Source organism: Styela clava, chromosome 12 (assembly GCF_964204865.1).
Source record: "Styela clava chromosome 12, kaStyClav1.hap1.2, whole genome shotgun sequence".
NCBI classification, from domain to species: Eukaryota; Metazoa; Chordata; class Ascidiacea; order Stolidobranchia; family Styelidae; genus Styela; species Styela clava.
In genome coordinates this window covers 18,971,051-18,986,620 of record NC_135261.1, presented here as the reverse complement: position 1 = coordinate 18,986,620, position 15,570 = coordinate 18,971,051, and the positions used below count along the sequence as shown (strand labels likewise).

The 15,570-nt window shown below is 35.3% G+C and overlaps 1 protein-coding gene across 1 annotated transcript; it reads right to left on the bottom strand.

Moving 5' to 3' along the window:
* Positions 1-3,355: 3,355 nt before the first annotated feature.
* On the bottom strand, positions 3,356-6,762 carry LOC144430530 (uncharacterized). Its single transcript, XM_078118527.1, has 4 exons — positions 6,573-6,762; positions 5,618-5,716; positions 4,933-5,051; positions 3,356-4,318 (listed from the first exon to the last, which is right to left on the bottom strand). Exons 1-4 carry the CDS (start codon positions 6,600-6,602, stop codon positions 4,243-4,245), a joined length of 324 nt encoding a protein of 107 aa, XP_077974653.1. The 5' UTR covers positions 6,603-6,762; the 3' UTR covers positions 3,356-4,242.
* Between the last annotated feature and the right edge of the window lie 8,808 nt (positions 6,763-15,570).

Below are 15,570 nucleotides of genomic sequence, written 5' to 3'. Positions count from 1 at the left end.
GAGGATTCCTAAATTGTCCTCAGATAATAAACGAGAACATTCAGCAAACAAAGACCATGATGTTAAAAGCAACATCAATAGTAAGTAGTGTTTCAGATCTTACTCCAAATGCAGTTATAACTGTAATATGGACAAATGTGGAACAGCCACAAATGAATAACAGGCAAGACAGATCTTGCACGGTTCATCCAGATATCACACTCCGCACAATTTTTTTAAAGCTGTTTCCATACAGCTTGCTGTTGCAGATAACTCACTACACTAGCTAGAGATTGGATATATTTTCAAAGCAAAAGAGAAAAGATCAAAAATAGTCCTAACTGATACACACGAGATTATGATATTTATTGGCTGTTTTATTTTCCTTGAGCTAAGCACAAATCCATGGTGAAACTCTTATGAATGCATTTTCAAGGGATACAATCAACTTGATTATGTTGAAACTGTATGTCGATAAACCGAATAAACCTCAACAAGAATGCATGTTGTATAACGTTCAAGATTTGCTCTCATGCCTAAAATCAATCATTATGAAGAAGAGACAGAACTGTCCGTTTCAAAACTTTGATGACTCAATGACTAAATTCAATGGAAGGTATACTACTAAGCCATAGGTTCTCAAAGTGCTCCGTACGGAGCCCCAGGGATCCGCGAGAGAAACCTAAGGGCTCCACGAGATGTTCGATCAAAATAAGGACTTGGTTATTCTGTAACTGTTAATAAGCAAAAACACCGATATTAAAATTTGACGACAGTGGAGTCGAAATATGGCAACGAGTGGGTAATTCAAATTTGACAGTATCTAGAAGCAGAAGCGCAGTCAGGATTTTTTAAGAGAGGAGAGGGTTCAAAATTAAAATTTGGAAATTCCCGGGCAACATTATTCGCGATTAGGCCACTTGTTTGAAATGAACTTTTTCAGTGGATAAGTCAGAAGTAAAATCGGACCCAAAAATTCCAGCAACCAGCCCGACTGGATTTTCAGGCCCGAGACCGAAGCAAACCAGAAATTTTCATATCTTATTTAGGAGTTCTTTGAATTTTCATTGCAAGAGTTTAGTACAGTATGTGTCGTGTTGATAAGACAACTTCTGTTTTTTGCAGACCGTGGCCAAAACGCCTCATTTAAAAAAAAATTGAGCGATAGAGAAGCCCCACCCGGACGTAATGATTGACATTTCAGGCCCGACCTAAAATAACTTAGAATAAGTGCTGAACTGCCAACTATAAATAGATTGGAATCGTGTTTTTGTTATCTTGGGATTCATCAAATTTGAGTTGTTCTCACATCTCAATGAATACAATTCACAATTGCGGAATCATTGACCGATGCGCGCATGTTCAAATGCCTTGTTTATTGGTTCATTGTGTTCAATTCAACCTGCGGATGAGTGACTTACGACAATATAAAATCATTATCACCCACAATTACCCCGCCAATCCGCGGACCTCAAAGGAGAAACAATAAAGTCAAGTAAAAGAAAAAGGAAGCATGAAAATTTATTGTTTTCAATACCAAATTAATTGACGTAATTTTTATAATTATCTTGTATATCGTCTCGGTAGTTTCAGAATGGATAAAAAGGTACATCGAGCACACAATTATTGTATTGATCAATATCTTTTCTTGAAGCCTGTAAAACGTTGGATAAAGAAAGCTTTGAATGCGAGGCCGAAACAATCGATTAGGTGAGAAGGTTGTTAAAGCCTTCACTGTCTACTATACCAGGCGGTGAAGATATTGCCGTGGTAATTGACAGATTTTTTACTTAAGAACATCTATCAAAACCCGAATAAATCTTTTCAAAGAAAAACTTGGCCGTGGTGATTCCGAATTTAGCTGCAATTCGAATGAAACGTTAGCAGTTAGATTGATGGATACAAACGTGGAGTGTCGTTGATAGAGCGAGCCAGATGACTGGTGTGTATGAACTAGATAAAAGTCTCCACCAAATGGTGAAAAAAAGTTCTTTATCGTATGCTGGCATTTTTGGCTGTCAATCAATAGTGACCAATTTAGAAAAAATTGCACAGGAATTATATATAGCCATTGTTGAATAAATAATAAAATATATAAGTAAATATAAATTTGAATTTGCATATATAATTTGTTTTTACATTTGCAAGTAAATGTAATAGAAAATCTGATTAAACGTGGAGGTCGGGGCGCCAATTTTATAGTTTGCCCCGGGCGCAAAATATGCTGGCTACGCCTCTGCCCCGCCGTTAATAACAGTTACAGGGGGGCAACTTGAACTTTATAAAAGGAAAGCTGATTTTTCGCAAGCTTATTGGAAATGAAACCGTATTCAGTCAATAGGGTATGAATTTCTGCACATTCACCAGACTAAGTAGTCCATTTGTCAACGTAATCGCTGGTCGGTTACGGGTTCTTCTACCGCAAGGTCCATGCAGTTAAAACAAATAACTGGCTAACTAAGCCTTCACCCGACATGAACTGGTAACTAGCGAGAAGCCGTGGTTGTCTTATAGGCTTTCCTGCCCCCGTATAAACACGTCGATCGTATTCTATCCTGATGTTGTTATAATCGCTGATTATTGCTCGATTATTTAGCGACCAACACCCCAATCTGAGGTGATCGAACTATCTCACTGTCAGTTCTTCCTTTTCGAGTGTTTAGGCGGCAGCGACGAATTCGCAAATGAAATTAATTTATCCAACGTCTCATCGTTGATAAATTAGTCTCACAGTTATAAATTAACCCTCTCATACTCAAACGAACATAGTGTGTCACGAGTCAGTACAGTCTCCGGGATGTGAATATTTGTGAAAGGCTGAAAGCGATCGTTGAAATTCTCCTGCTTGGATCATTTAGGTGTTAAATAAAAACTCCGAACGGACTCGTTGCATAATCCTGTGCGGGTGTATTCGGTCGGGAATCCTTAGTGTTGCATTGCCCATTAAAAGAATGACAAAATCGGCAATGATGTCATTTAATATAGTCAAAATAAAATATCCTTCTAAAAATCCTTATTTCCAATGTTTCGAAATTTACAGAACGGCCAAATGTTTCTTTCTGATTTAGTGTTTTGCTTTTGAAATATACTACCATTGCTTACCTAGGCAGAGTTCAGAGGTTAAAATTGTCTTTGTTTGTTATCGTACTCGGAAGAAAATTGAAGGTTTTGTCTCATAAAGACATTTCCTTGTTTACGGCAACAGACTAATTGTAAACTAAATGTGTGGTTTTATTGAATTGTAATATGGATAGTACTCGGCATCAACCTTTCGAAGTTTTGCAAGAATAAAACATTAATTCGAAGCTGACTTTAAGTACCTGAATATATCCATCCCTTTGCTTATTTGATAGGATGAAAAGCTTATAACGCAAAGTATTTACAGCTATATTTATTGCACAAAACATGCAAAATACTAGACCATTCGTACAAGCGAGTTGTTACATAACAAATCTAACAGCAGTTTATAGAAGAGTCTATTCTGTAATTTAGATAAGTTAAACAGCCATATGAAAACAAATTTTGGAAATAACTCCAATGCATAAAGGCATATAAATTTGAAAATAAATGAAACATTAAATACCATGAACCGCATGACACGATTGACAATTTTCAAATATTGCAGATAACAGCACCATGCTTCTAAGTACGGACATATATTATTTTTACAGTGTTGACGTTAGCAAATCCAATGATGCCAGTGCAAACCCTATTCCCCACGTTTACCGTAGACGTAGAAATTGATTTTAGTCCAGTGATTGTCAAAATAAGCAGCACAAACACAAAATGACGATTAATAAAGTGCTAGGTGCGCATACACATTTATGTACCATATTTTTGACATTCCCACATGACTTATGTTTAAATATACAAGTACAATGATATTGCCTATATATTGCATAAATCAGAATGTAGTACAACCGCATCCATTTCTTCAATCCAATCAGCTTCTTATATCGCAGTGTGCACATTGGTTCCTGATGCTCAGGCAAACGGGCTAAATTCGTCTCACATTCACAGTGAGTTATTCACAGCATTTCCTTCATCCGCATAGTTGTAAGATAAGGATCGACACAGCTTATCATCATAAGATAACGAATTGCCGTTACCATTTGCAGCTCTTTTTAAACCAGGATTACGTGGTGTAGACCCAAATGCATTAGGAGGATCGACAACTGTAGGGGATGTTGTAAAGACTGGATTAAAGGATGGTGACGGCGAAGGGCTGAGTGAATCAAGTCGATATTGCAATTCCTCATTATGCTATCGAAGTCTTGTTAAACGAGTTTGCTCCTCACTCATGGATTGTTGTAATTTTTGCTTTTCCACGGACATATTTCTATAAAATGAAAGTTCATATATCTATGTCAGGAGCATTCATGTCAAGACTGTGGGAGTCTGGCATATAAAAGCCATTTCGGAGGAATTTCTAGCGTATAGCTCAGGGGTGTGTGCAAGGTTTTTGGACAAAGAACCAAAGATTTGATCCACTTAAGACTGGCGGGCCATGTAAGTGTGACATAATAAGTTACATTTTATGAACAACATTTACAGTGTCACAAAAGCCAAAGGTGGAAACAATGAGCCTCAATGTGCCAAAACTAAATTTAATCGCAATCTCAAATTCCTCGAGCGATATTTTATCTAAAACATCGAAATTTGGTTTTAGTTTGGTTGTGGCAGCATCAGGCGGGTCAGATTGAATTACCTAATAGGCCGGATTTGGCCCACAGTTTGCCAATGTCAGGTATAGCTCATCAACATCCTTTGGAAATACAAGGCCAAATAGAAATGAAATCTGAGAGTCAAACTCCAGAATTTTACTTTTTGAATACAAGAATAGCAGTAGACAACACAACAGAGCTATTATATATAAAAAAAAGAAATGTAGGTGTCATAAACCTGACTTTAATCATTACAATGTTCCCCCTAATTTTACCCCAAACAATGTACCTAGTTTCATCCATTTTTTCATGTAGTTGCATAGACAAGTCTTCGTTCTTTTGTCGAAGTTGGTCGATCTTATAATTTAGTGAATTGACTTGATCAGTTTGAGTTGAATATTTAGAGCACTGTAGTAAAAGCAAAACATTTATTAAATTTGAATAATCTTTGCAAAATATGAAAGACAAAAATAAAATATGAGATTCTTATTTATTCTGAAACAATTTTAGGTGTGTAAATGCCAAGAGACAATACAGAAAAATAATTTTCTTTGTTTTCATCAATATCAGTAGAATAAAAATCAAATATCAGGATATTGTCTGATGCTAAAGCTGAAATGTAAAAGCACCAGTATAATATTCTGTATCAAGATGGATGTTACAATAACATTTTGAATGAAGAAGATAGTATTTGAGGGATGAACAAAAATAGCAGTCTCTTTTCCGAATAATTGAGGATATTTTGTATTGGAGGTAAATATCAGAAATGACCAAAAACACATTAACTGTTTCTAATACATTTCAAAATCACAAGACAATTTTGTAAAGTATTCACTTGAAATCAGAATAATAAATAAAATCAATTTTGAATGTTATGGATGAATTTCCTATATCAAACACAACTAAAGAAGAAAAAGAGGCCAAACCTTCTTGGTCCTGTATATAGTGAACAATATATTCTAGGTTTTTACTACCTCTGCTTCCAACTGATGTATTGTATGATTCTTCATTTCCAAAACAGTAGTCAAGCTGTCAACTTCTGATTTTGCATTTATGTAAGGTTTGATTCTTTCCTGGTAAACAGTAAAAAAATTCAATTCAAATTTCTGATACTAGTATTTCTAAGCTGTGATTATTAAATGGCTAAGCAAACACTGTAGCCTGTCACAAATCTAAGACACATTTGCTATACGGGGTGACCGAAAAGGAAACAAAATCAAGTGATTTGGAACACAATCTAGAGAAAACATAACTTTTGTGCAAAATGTCCTAGATTACTGAAACTTTGGGGTATGATCATACACAAATGGAAGTTCAAGTGGTAAATAAATTTCCTTCATTTTCATAGACGAAATTAGGAAATTTATGGGTTCTTTTTTGAGGTTCACCCTGTATATATATCACAATACAAGAATAGTAACAATGGTAGATGCATTCACTTTGCCATAATAAGTTATAATTATAATATGTAATTTATAAAATAAAAATATATTATAGAACCATTTGATAAGGTGATTTCAATTTCTTGGGATTGTCACCATCATCTAAGTATTAAAACAACAGTATTAGGGAAAAACTATCAATTGGGGTTACATGAAACTACCGTTCCTTGTTCTTTGCGTAAGTGGATCCATAAGCGTATGATGCAAGGATGCTGCAGCAAGAGTAAAGATGACTATTCAATTTAATCCAAGAGTCTCGCTGCACACTAACACAAATGTATTTCTCTAACGTTTCGTCTAACCGAGGTATGCGCAAGTGAATCTGTATGCAAATAACGTAAGGATGCTGTTCAAGAGTGAAGATGACTATAACAAGCTTGTCTTTGTCTGAGGAAGTCTGACCTTGGTTAGACGAAACATTCCAGAAATACATTTGTGTTGGTGTGCAGAAAGACTCTTGAATTAAATTGATTAGGGAAAAACCTACCTTCAATTCTTCTTTTATTGTATTTTCCATATCATCCTGAAGTTTTTGGTATTTCGAAGACCATTCGTCTTGAATATTACTAAGTTCTGTTTCATAATTATGTTTCAATTCTTCTTGTTCGATTCTTAATACTGTTATTTGTTCCCTGCAGCTCTGTCGTTCTTTATCAAGCTCAGAAGATAATTGAGTCACGATTGTTATCAAGTGTTATCGAAATCAACGCACTATATATATATACTTCATGAATAGCAATATTTTGCAGTAATCCGAGCATAAATACTTGCAATTTGAAAACAATGGAAAAATGTATTTTATCAGGGAACTTACAGCTCTATGTTACCTTACAAACATTTTCTTGGAATTCAATTTGCTTGTTGTATATATGTAGAAACTGCTGGTGAGAGATCAAAAACGATTTAATGTTCAATGAATATTAAACATCTGGAGCGAAACTATCTAAACTTCACTTCGATATATTTACAATTTTGCGGCATGCGGATGCTGTTTTGCAAAACAGAGCTGTGATGAGCACAATTCCATGTGGATTTGCCGTTTAGATGTTTATTTTGTTGCTGAAAATAAACCGTTACAAAGGCAAAAATATTCAAAGTCATTGACCCATTAAAAATCAACGAAAAGTAAAACAAACTACTAAATAACATTGGGGCGAAAGATTGCAAAAGTCAAATCAAAAATGTTTAAATTGCACACATTAACGTTCAACAAAGCATAGAAATAACCGATGCATATTTTAGGTTACGCCAGGCCTATCGCTGTTTATCAAATAACTTAAAAAAGATACTAAGCAAAGTAGTAAAGAGGATCGGCAGCGATAATTCTTTATTATAGTCTATTTTTACATTCAATCTGTTGAACGAAAATGTTGGAATATGTATGGTATCATACGCTCATATTCTAAATTTATAACACATTTCCACAGGGTTTACAAATGACTTGTATTAAATGAATAAGATGGACTTAGTAGTGTTCACGTATGTATTTTGGGGGACCAGTGTTCACTTAAATTGAAATATAGTTTAGCGAAAGAATATTGATTTACGTTCTTCTCCCAAAATGTTACTGATCTATTTTCTATGATTCTGTTTAGCAGAGGTGTGCTCATGTGGCTGCGGGTTGGAGCCCCTATTTGTAGAATATAAAAAAAAATGTATTATATATAGAAACGCTTTTTAGACCCTCAAAAGACTGTTACAAATTCACGCCTCCCGGCCCAGTTACATACAGTTTAACTTGGCAATTGGAAATTTCATACCCCCATTTAAATTATTGGCTACGGCTCTAATTTGAACCCAGGCTATTAAACCTCTGATACCACCATGAGTAGTTTCAACGAATGCACTTTAAACTCTGAAATATTGATGGCGCCCAATTAAGTACCTTTGATAATAAGATATTTAAATCTAAGTCGATATTGCATGTAAAGTATTTGTGAATCGTTTACAGAAATATTGATGCTTTTAGATGCCTTGATTGATCCTTCGGGAGATGAATCTTTTGACAAAAATCCATGGAACTACCATTTTGAGATTAATTGAAACTAATAAATATAACTTGAACATTATTTTAAAATTGGGATTAAAACTGATGCTCAGGTCAACAAATACACTCCTCCGGCTGGTTTACAGATATATGCATTTGGTCAGATAGTTCACAATGAGCGTTCATCTTTAATTTTATAGGTAACCTAAACTTCTACATATATCGGATATTAAACACTTGCAAGTATTTTTGCAAACTCATTTCACCTATACTTTTCATTATTCGAAGTTCGCTTAAATATAAATATTAAACATTGTATTCGTCGTGTAAACCAAGCCAATAAACGTAAACAAATGGAATACAGCACTGAAAACGTATGTTCGTCGAAAATCATCAACAAAATGGTATAGTAATTGTTTCTCCTTTGTGGTACATTCGAGTAAACTGACTTCTATAATGATAGACTAATCCATCGGTTAATATTGTGAAGATTGGGGCCTCCTTTAACGCAGGTTAAAACCGGCCGATGCACGTTAGGGTTATAGCGTCAATTGTTTGTTCCCAATAACAAATAAATTTTATCAAACTCAATATACATTAAAATTTCTCTAATCAAATTAACTGCTGAAACTTCCCAGCATCGCATCATATTTAATGGGTCATCCATTTCAGTCTTAAATGTCCCAAATCGATTCCGAATATACTGTTAGAAATTCTTCCGAACATTCTCCTCGTCTTGGTTTTATCCAAGAAAATACTGAAAGGGTTTCAAGGTAACTAAAAAATTTACACCGTATGCAGTAACATTTATTTGGAATGACATATTGAAAGTATTCTAACTACTAATACCAAGCTCTTGGCTAAACATTACCCATATAAGTTATTAAGTCAATTTCTAGGCGGGAAGAACATCTATCACAATAGGTGATATATCAACCGAAATAGTTGCTAACGTATTGAAGTTACCGTTATTAGGAACCTCTTCCTACAAGGTTAATATTCTACCCGACCTTTCGTGCATTTTATTGATAATAGCAATGATAGTCATTGCACAGGTATTTTCGGATGTAAATACTTATGTGGGTATTCATTTTTTTTCAACTTTCACGCCAGGTCGTATATCCTTTTCAAATTGGCGGTTTTACAACTACGTCATTATACTTTGAATCATGCTGATATACATCTAAGACCCACATCCAAGCCTTATTGACAATTTCAACCCTATTGATTGTACAGAAGCATACAATAAATTACCTAAGGGTCCTCAAGGATACGTCAATATCAACAATGTATCATGTTTACCTTATCTGAGAACGAACATTAAGTGAGGCCTTATCTGAGAACGAACATTATGTGAGCAAACCCTATGTAAAACAGATAGCACACCAGACACTGATATCAGTGCTATCCCATATGAAGTGAAAGACTTCTGTTCACGCCCTCTTTCCTTAGTTTAGTGAGTATTTATAAGCTTTCTTTGAATTTATCTCCCAATTGGGCTGCTATTTGGACAGTCTGTTTCATCAAAATACTTTTCCTAAAACTGAGACAAAGAATTTCCTGAATACAACGGCTTAGGTAATAATAAGTAACAAATCTCGCAAGTAACAAATGATCAACCTAAACTCGTGCAAACCAATAGACAAGGCCAGACGATCAAATTGATCGATTAGACAATTCCTCAGGAATGAATATTTTACTTTATCGTTATACAGTATTAAAACCCTCTCCAGCCGGTCATTCTGGTGCCATTTTACTTGTTTTTTTTTTGTTAACCATTAGACCCTAAAGCTTCACTCATGATAGAGCTCTATTCAGCAATATATGTAAAACGCACTCATCTAAAAAAAAAATTTCGCCAAAATTCCAAAATTTCTATTGAACTTGCGAGATTGTGCCTAGTAGAAGGTTAATAATTATTCCTAATTAATTAATTTTTATTTCAACGTTTTCTTGTGTTATTTTCCAACAGAACAACACCACAACCACTATTATAAATGGTTACTCTAAAATTCACGATTGTATTTACAGAATTTATCTCGATACCTCTGCCAAGTATGGTGCAGTCGAAATCGTATTTATCAAAACATCACAGCGCCAGGGATGCGAAAATGCTAAACCAATAATAAGTCATTATTAAGGAATTTATTCGGGACTTTGTAATTGTGAAATTTGTTACAATTATAGGACATAGGAGTGTATATCGGAAACTCCAGTAAAACTCATAGGGTGTTTCAATTGACTCACCCTTCAATTACAATCGAAATAAAAGATGCAGAAAGACGGGATGAAAAAAAATATAGGAAACTTTGATGTAGAGATTAAGACAAATAATCAATTCTACTTTCGTCATTATCAAAATATATAATGTAGGTATCAGTATGTCGGATGCACGTGGAAGGCAAGAAAATGTAGTTTGGAGACTGACTGTTTAAGAACGAAGAGTTGGTTAGGAGATGCTCGGGCAACAATGTGGCAATGAGTACGAAATATGTAGATATTCAGCAGATACTAGGTATTGACAAAACTTGAACAAATCGTGCATTCTGTAGTGTCGGTTGTAGGCGAGTGAAGTCTTATACACTGTTTACTGGTCAAGTTTAACAGATAGGTGCAGCTACAGGTGCCTAAGGTGTCCATCTATTAATGGTTCACTTGAGCACAAATTAGGTTCTAGCTGAAAACTTGTCGTCGTGAGAACAACTGATTTAAGTCGTTCCAAGTAAGCATATTTCAAGCGTGATACAATACAACGTTAATATCAAATGTTTTAAAATCGTATAAGGAGCACCCGTACACAAGTCAATTACGGTAAATGCTGAACTAAATTTTTGATTTCTTGAATATGCCTTATCGCCCTCAACATATAATAATAAACTTCAATCTTATCCTAGTAATATGGTGTTTAATCATCTTGTAGGTCCATTCTTCAGATTCATTCAGATTCATCGGTTCGTTATTTAAGTGAGAGCAAAGTTTGCTAACAATCGTTACAAATACAGTATAGCGTGGCTAAATAAAGTTTGTCGATATTTCAAAAAAGTGTTCCATTCATTAAAATAATTTTCAAAGTTTACAGTGAAATATCCGGCCTACAGGACTAAGAAAAAATTTCAATCATCTTCTTGTACTAAAAATTTGAAATCTATGGTTACAACAATTAATCGATGGAAAAGACGATTTGATTTATGAAGGAATATTAAAAACAAAGAAAATTTCCAAATTACTTGAAACAGGCTTATATTGCCACCGTGTCTGAAAATCTAAATGAAACAAGGGTCTGAACGGCCGCAAAAATTTAAATCCTATTGCCACCGTTGACATCTTGGTGACTAGCTAATGTCAAGGGAGTTAATGTCAAATTCTAGTTGAAGAACTATTTCTAGCTTAGTATGAAAATGTGATGCATCTTTGATCAAGGGCATGATAATTGCGCACGAAACCGTTTAACATGAAAATATTGACGGAACCTTTGAATTCTGTAAATTAGGTTTCAGATTTGCTACCTAACTTTGGGCAACTCTAGAAAGCTTGCTACAATCAGATATAGAAAAGAATAGTAATCCAGAGGTATAAATACTATTTTCGATATAAATATGTATGCATGTAATTACTTTTTTACACCCTGTATGAATGTGAAAATCACATCTGTGGCGCGATTGAAATAGATTTGAGTTTGGCTTCAACCAATGGCAGCGACTTCCTCATTCCTCCCTTTGTATGCAATAAAAATATGTTTTATAAATGCTATTATTTTTGCTATTATTTTACCTTTTCCGAGTTTCTAGCATGTTTCATTAGGTTTGGTTATCATGTGATCCATCACCAAGCCTTTAGCGTTATTATTTATATGATGCGTAGAGATGCGGAAACAGACGAAATTCTTGCAGGTGTTTTGTAAGGCTGTATTGCATATTTGCAGTTACACGGGAAGCACTAGTCAAGTGTTTTGAAGGAATCTAGATTACAGTTGCATTAGCTAGCATTCGATTGTATTATAAAAGCTGTTTTCGTCCGTCAGTATGGTGCATGTCATATGTGTACCAACAGACTTTTTTAACTAATTGTATCAATAGGCCTCTAAACGAAATTGGTGAGACCCATTTTATTATTTAGTTTGTCTGTGGAATTACTAATATATCTAGTCGTTAAATTTCTTTCCCTTGAACTTAGATTCACTCTGTGCAAGAGTATTAGCCAGAATCAAAAATTCTGCTCCGAGGATTCCTAAATTGTCCTCAGATAATAAACGAGAACATTCAGCAAACAAAGACCATGATGTTAAAAGCAACATCAATAGTAAGTAGTGTTTCAGATCTTACTCCAAATGCAGTTATAACTGTAATATGGACAAATGTGGAACAGCCACAAATGAATAACAGGCAAGACAGATCTTGCACGGTTCATCCAGATATCACACTCCGCACAATTTTTTTAAAGCTGTTTCCATACAGCTTGCTGTTGCAGATAACTCACTACACTAGCTAGAGATTGGATATATTTTCAAAGCAAAAGAGAAAAGATCAAAAATAGTCCTAACTGATACACACGAGATTATGATATTTATTGGCTGTTTTATTTTCCTTGAGCTAAGCACAAATCCATGGTGAAACTCTTATGAATGCATTTTCAAGGGATACAATCAACTTGATTATGTTGAAACTGTATGTCGATAAACCGAATAAACCTCAACAAGAATGCATGTTGTATAACGTTCAAGATTTGCTCTCATGCCTAAAATCAATCATTATGAAGAAGAGACAGAACTGTCCGTTTCAAAACTTTGATGACTCAATGACTAAATTCAATGGAAGGTATACTACTAAGCCATAGGTTCTCAAAGTGCTCCGTACGGAGCCCCAGGGATCCGCGAGAGAAACCTAAGGGCTCCACGAGATGTTCGATCAAAATAAGGACTTGGTTATTCTGTAACTGTTAATAAGCAAAAACACCGATATTAAAATTTGACGACAGTGGAGTCGAAATATGGCAACGAGTGGGTAATTCAAATTTGACAGTATCTAGAAGCAGAAGCGCAGTCAGGATTTTTTAAGAGAGGAGAGGGTTCAAAATTAAAATTTGGAAATTCCCGGGCAACATTATTCGCGATTAGGCCACTTGTTTGAAATGAACTTTTTCAGTGGATAAGTCAGAAGTAAAATCGGACCCAAAAATTCCAGCAACCAGCCCGACTGGATTTTCAGGCCCGAGACCGAAGCAAACCAGAAATTTTCATATCTTATTTAGGAGTTCTTTGAATTTTCATTGCAAGAGTTTAGTACAGTATGTGTCGTGTTGATAAGACAACTTCTGTTTTTTGCAGACCGTGGCCAAAACGCCTCATTTAAAAAAAAATTGAGCGATAGAGAAGCCCCACCCGGACGTAATGATTGACATTTCAGGCCCGACCTAAAATAACTTAGAATAAGTGCTGAACTGCCAACTATAAATAGATTGGAATCGTGTTTTTGTTATCTTGGGATTCATCAAATTTGAGTTGTTCTCACATCTCAATGAATACAATTCACAATTGCGGAATCATTGACCGATGCGCGCATGTTCAAATGCCTTGTTTATTGGTTCATTGTGTTCAATTCAACCTGCGGATGAGTGACTTACGACAATATAAAATCATTATCACCCACAATTACCCCGCCAATCCGCGGACCTCAAAGGAGAAACAATAAAGTCAAGTAAAAGAAAAAGGAAGCATGAAAATTTATTGTTTTCAATACCAAATTAATTGACGTAATTTTTATAATTATCTTGTATATCGTCTCGGTAGTTTCAGAATGGATAAAAAGGTACATCGAGCACACAATTATTGTATTGATCAATATCTTTTCTTGAAGCCTGTAAAACGTTGGATAAAGAAAGCTTTGAATGCGAGGCCGAAACAATCGATTAGGTGAGAAGGTTGTTAAAGCCTTCACTGTCTACTATACCAGGCGGTGAAGATATTGCCGTGGTAATTGACAGATTTTTTACTTAAGAACATCTATCAAAACCCGAATAAATCTTTTCAAAGAAAAACTTGGCCGTGGTGATTCCGAATTTAGCTGCAATTCGAATGAAACGTTAGCAGTTAGATTGATGGATACAAACGTGGAGTGTCGTTGATAGAGCGAGCCAGATGACTGGTGTGTATGAACTAGATAAAAGTCTCCACCAAATGGTGAAAAAAAGTTCTTTATCGTATGCTGGCATTTTTGGCTGTCAATCAATAGTGACCAATTTAGAAAAAATTGCACAGGAATTATATATAGCCATTGTTGAATAAATAATAAAATATATAAGTAAATATAAATTTGAATTTGCATATATAATTTGTTTTTACATTTGCAAGTAAATGTAATAGAAAATCTGATTAAACGTGGAGGTCGGGGCGCCAATTTTATAGTTTGCCCCGGGCGCAAAATATGCTGGCTACGCCTCTGCCCCGCCGTTAATAACAGTTACAACCAGGGGGGCAACTTGAACTTTATAAAAGGAAAGCTGATTTTTCGCAAGCTTATTGGAAATGAAACCGTATTCAGTCAATAGGGTATGAATTTCTGCACATTCACCAGACTAAGTAGTCCATTTGTCAACGTAATCGCTGGTCGGTTACGGGTTCTTCTACCGCAAGGTCCATGCAGTTAAAACAAATAACTGGCTAACTAAGCCTTCACCCGACATGAACTGGTAACTAGCGAGAAGCCGTGGTTGTCTTATAGGCTTTCCTGCCCCCGTATAAACACGTCGATCGTATTCTATCCTGATGTTGTTATAATCGCTGATTATTGCTCGATTATTTAGCGACCAACACCCCAATCTGAGGTGATCGAACTATCTCACTGTCAGTTCTTCCTTTTCGAGTGTTTAGGCGGCAGCGACGAATTCGCAAATGAAATTAATTTATCCAACGTCTCATCGTTGATAAATTAGTCTCACAGTTATAAATTAACCCTCTCATACTCAAACGAACATAGTGTGTCACGAGTCAGTACAGTCTCCGGGATGTGAATATTTGTGAAAGGCTGAAAGCGATCGTTGAAATTCTCCTGCTTGGATCATTTAGGTGTTAAATAAAAACTCCGAACGGACTCGTTGCATAATCCTGTGCGGGTGTATTCGGTCGGGAATCCTTAGTGTTGCATTGCCCATTAAAAGAATGACAAAATCGGCAATGATGTCATTTAATATAGTCAAAATAAAATATCCTTCTAAAAATCCTTATTTCCAATGTTTCGAAATTTACAGAACGGCCAAATGTTTCTTTCTGATTTAGTGTTTTGCTTTTGAAATATACTACCATTGCTTACCTAGGCAGAGTTCAGAGGTTAAAATTGTCTTTGTTTGTTATCGTACTCGGAAGAAAATTGAAGGTTTTGTCTCATAAAGACATTTCCTTGTTTACGGCAACAGACTAATTGTAAACTAAATGTGTGGTTTTATTGAATTGTAATATGGATAGTACTCGGCATCAACCTTTCGAAGTTTTGCAAGAATAAAACAT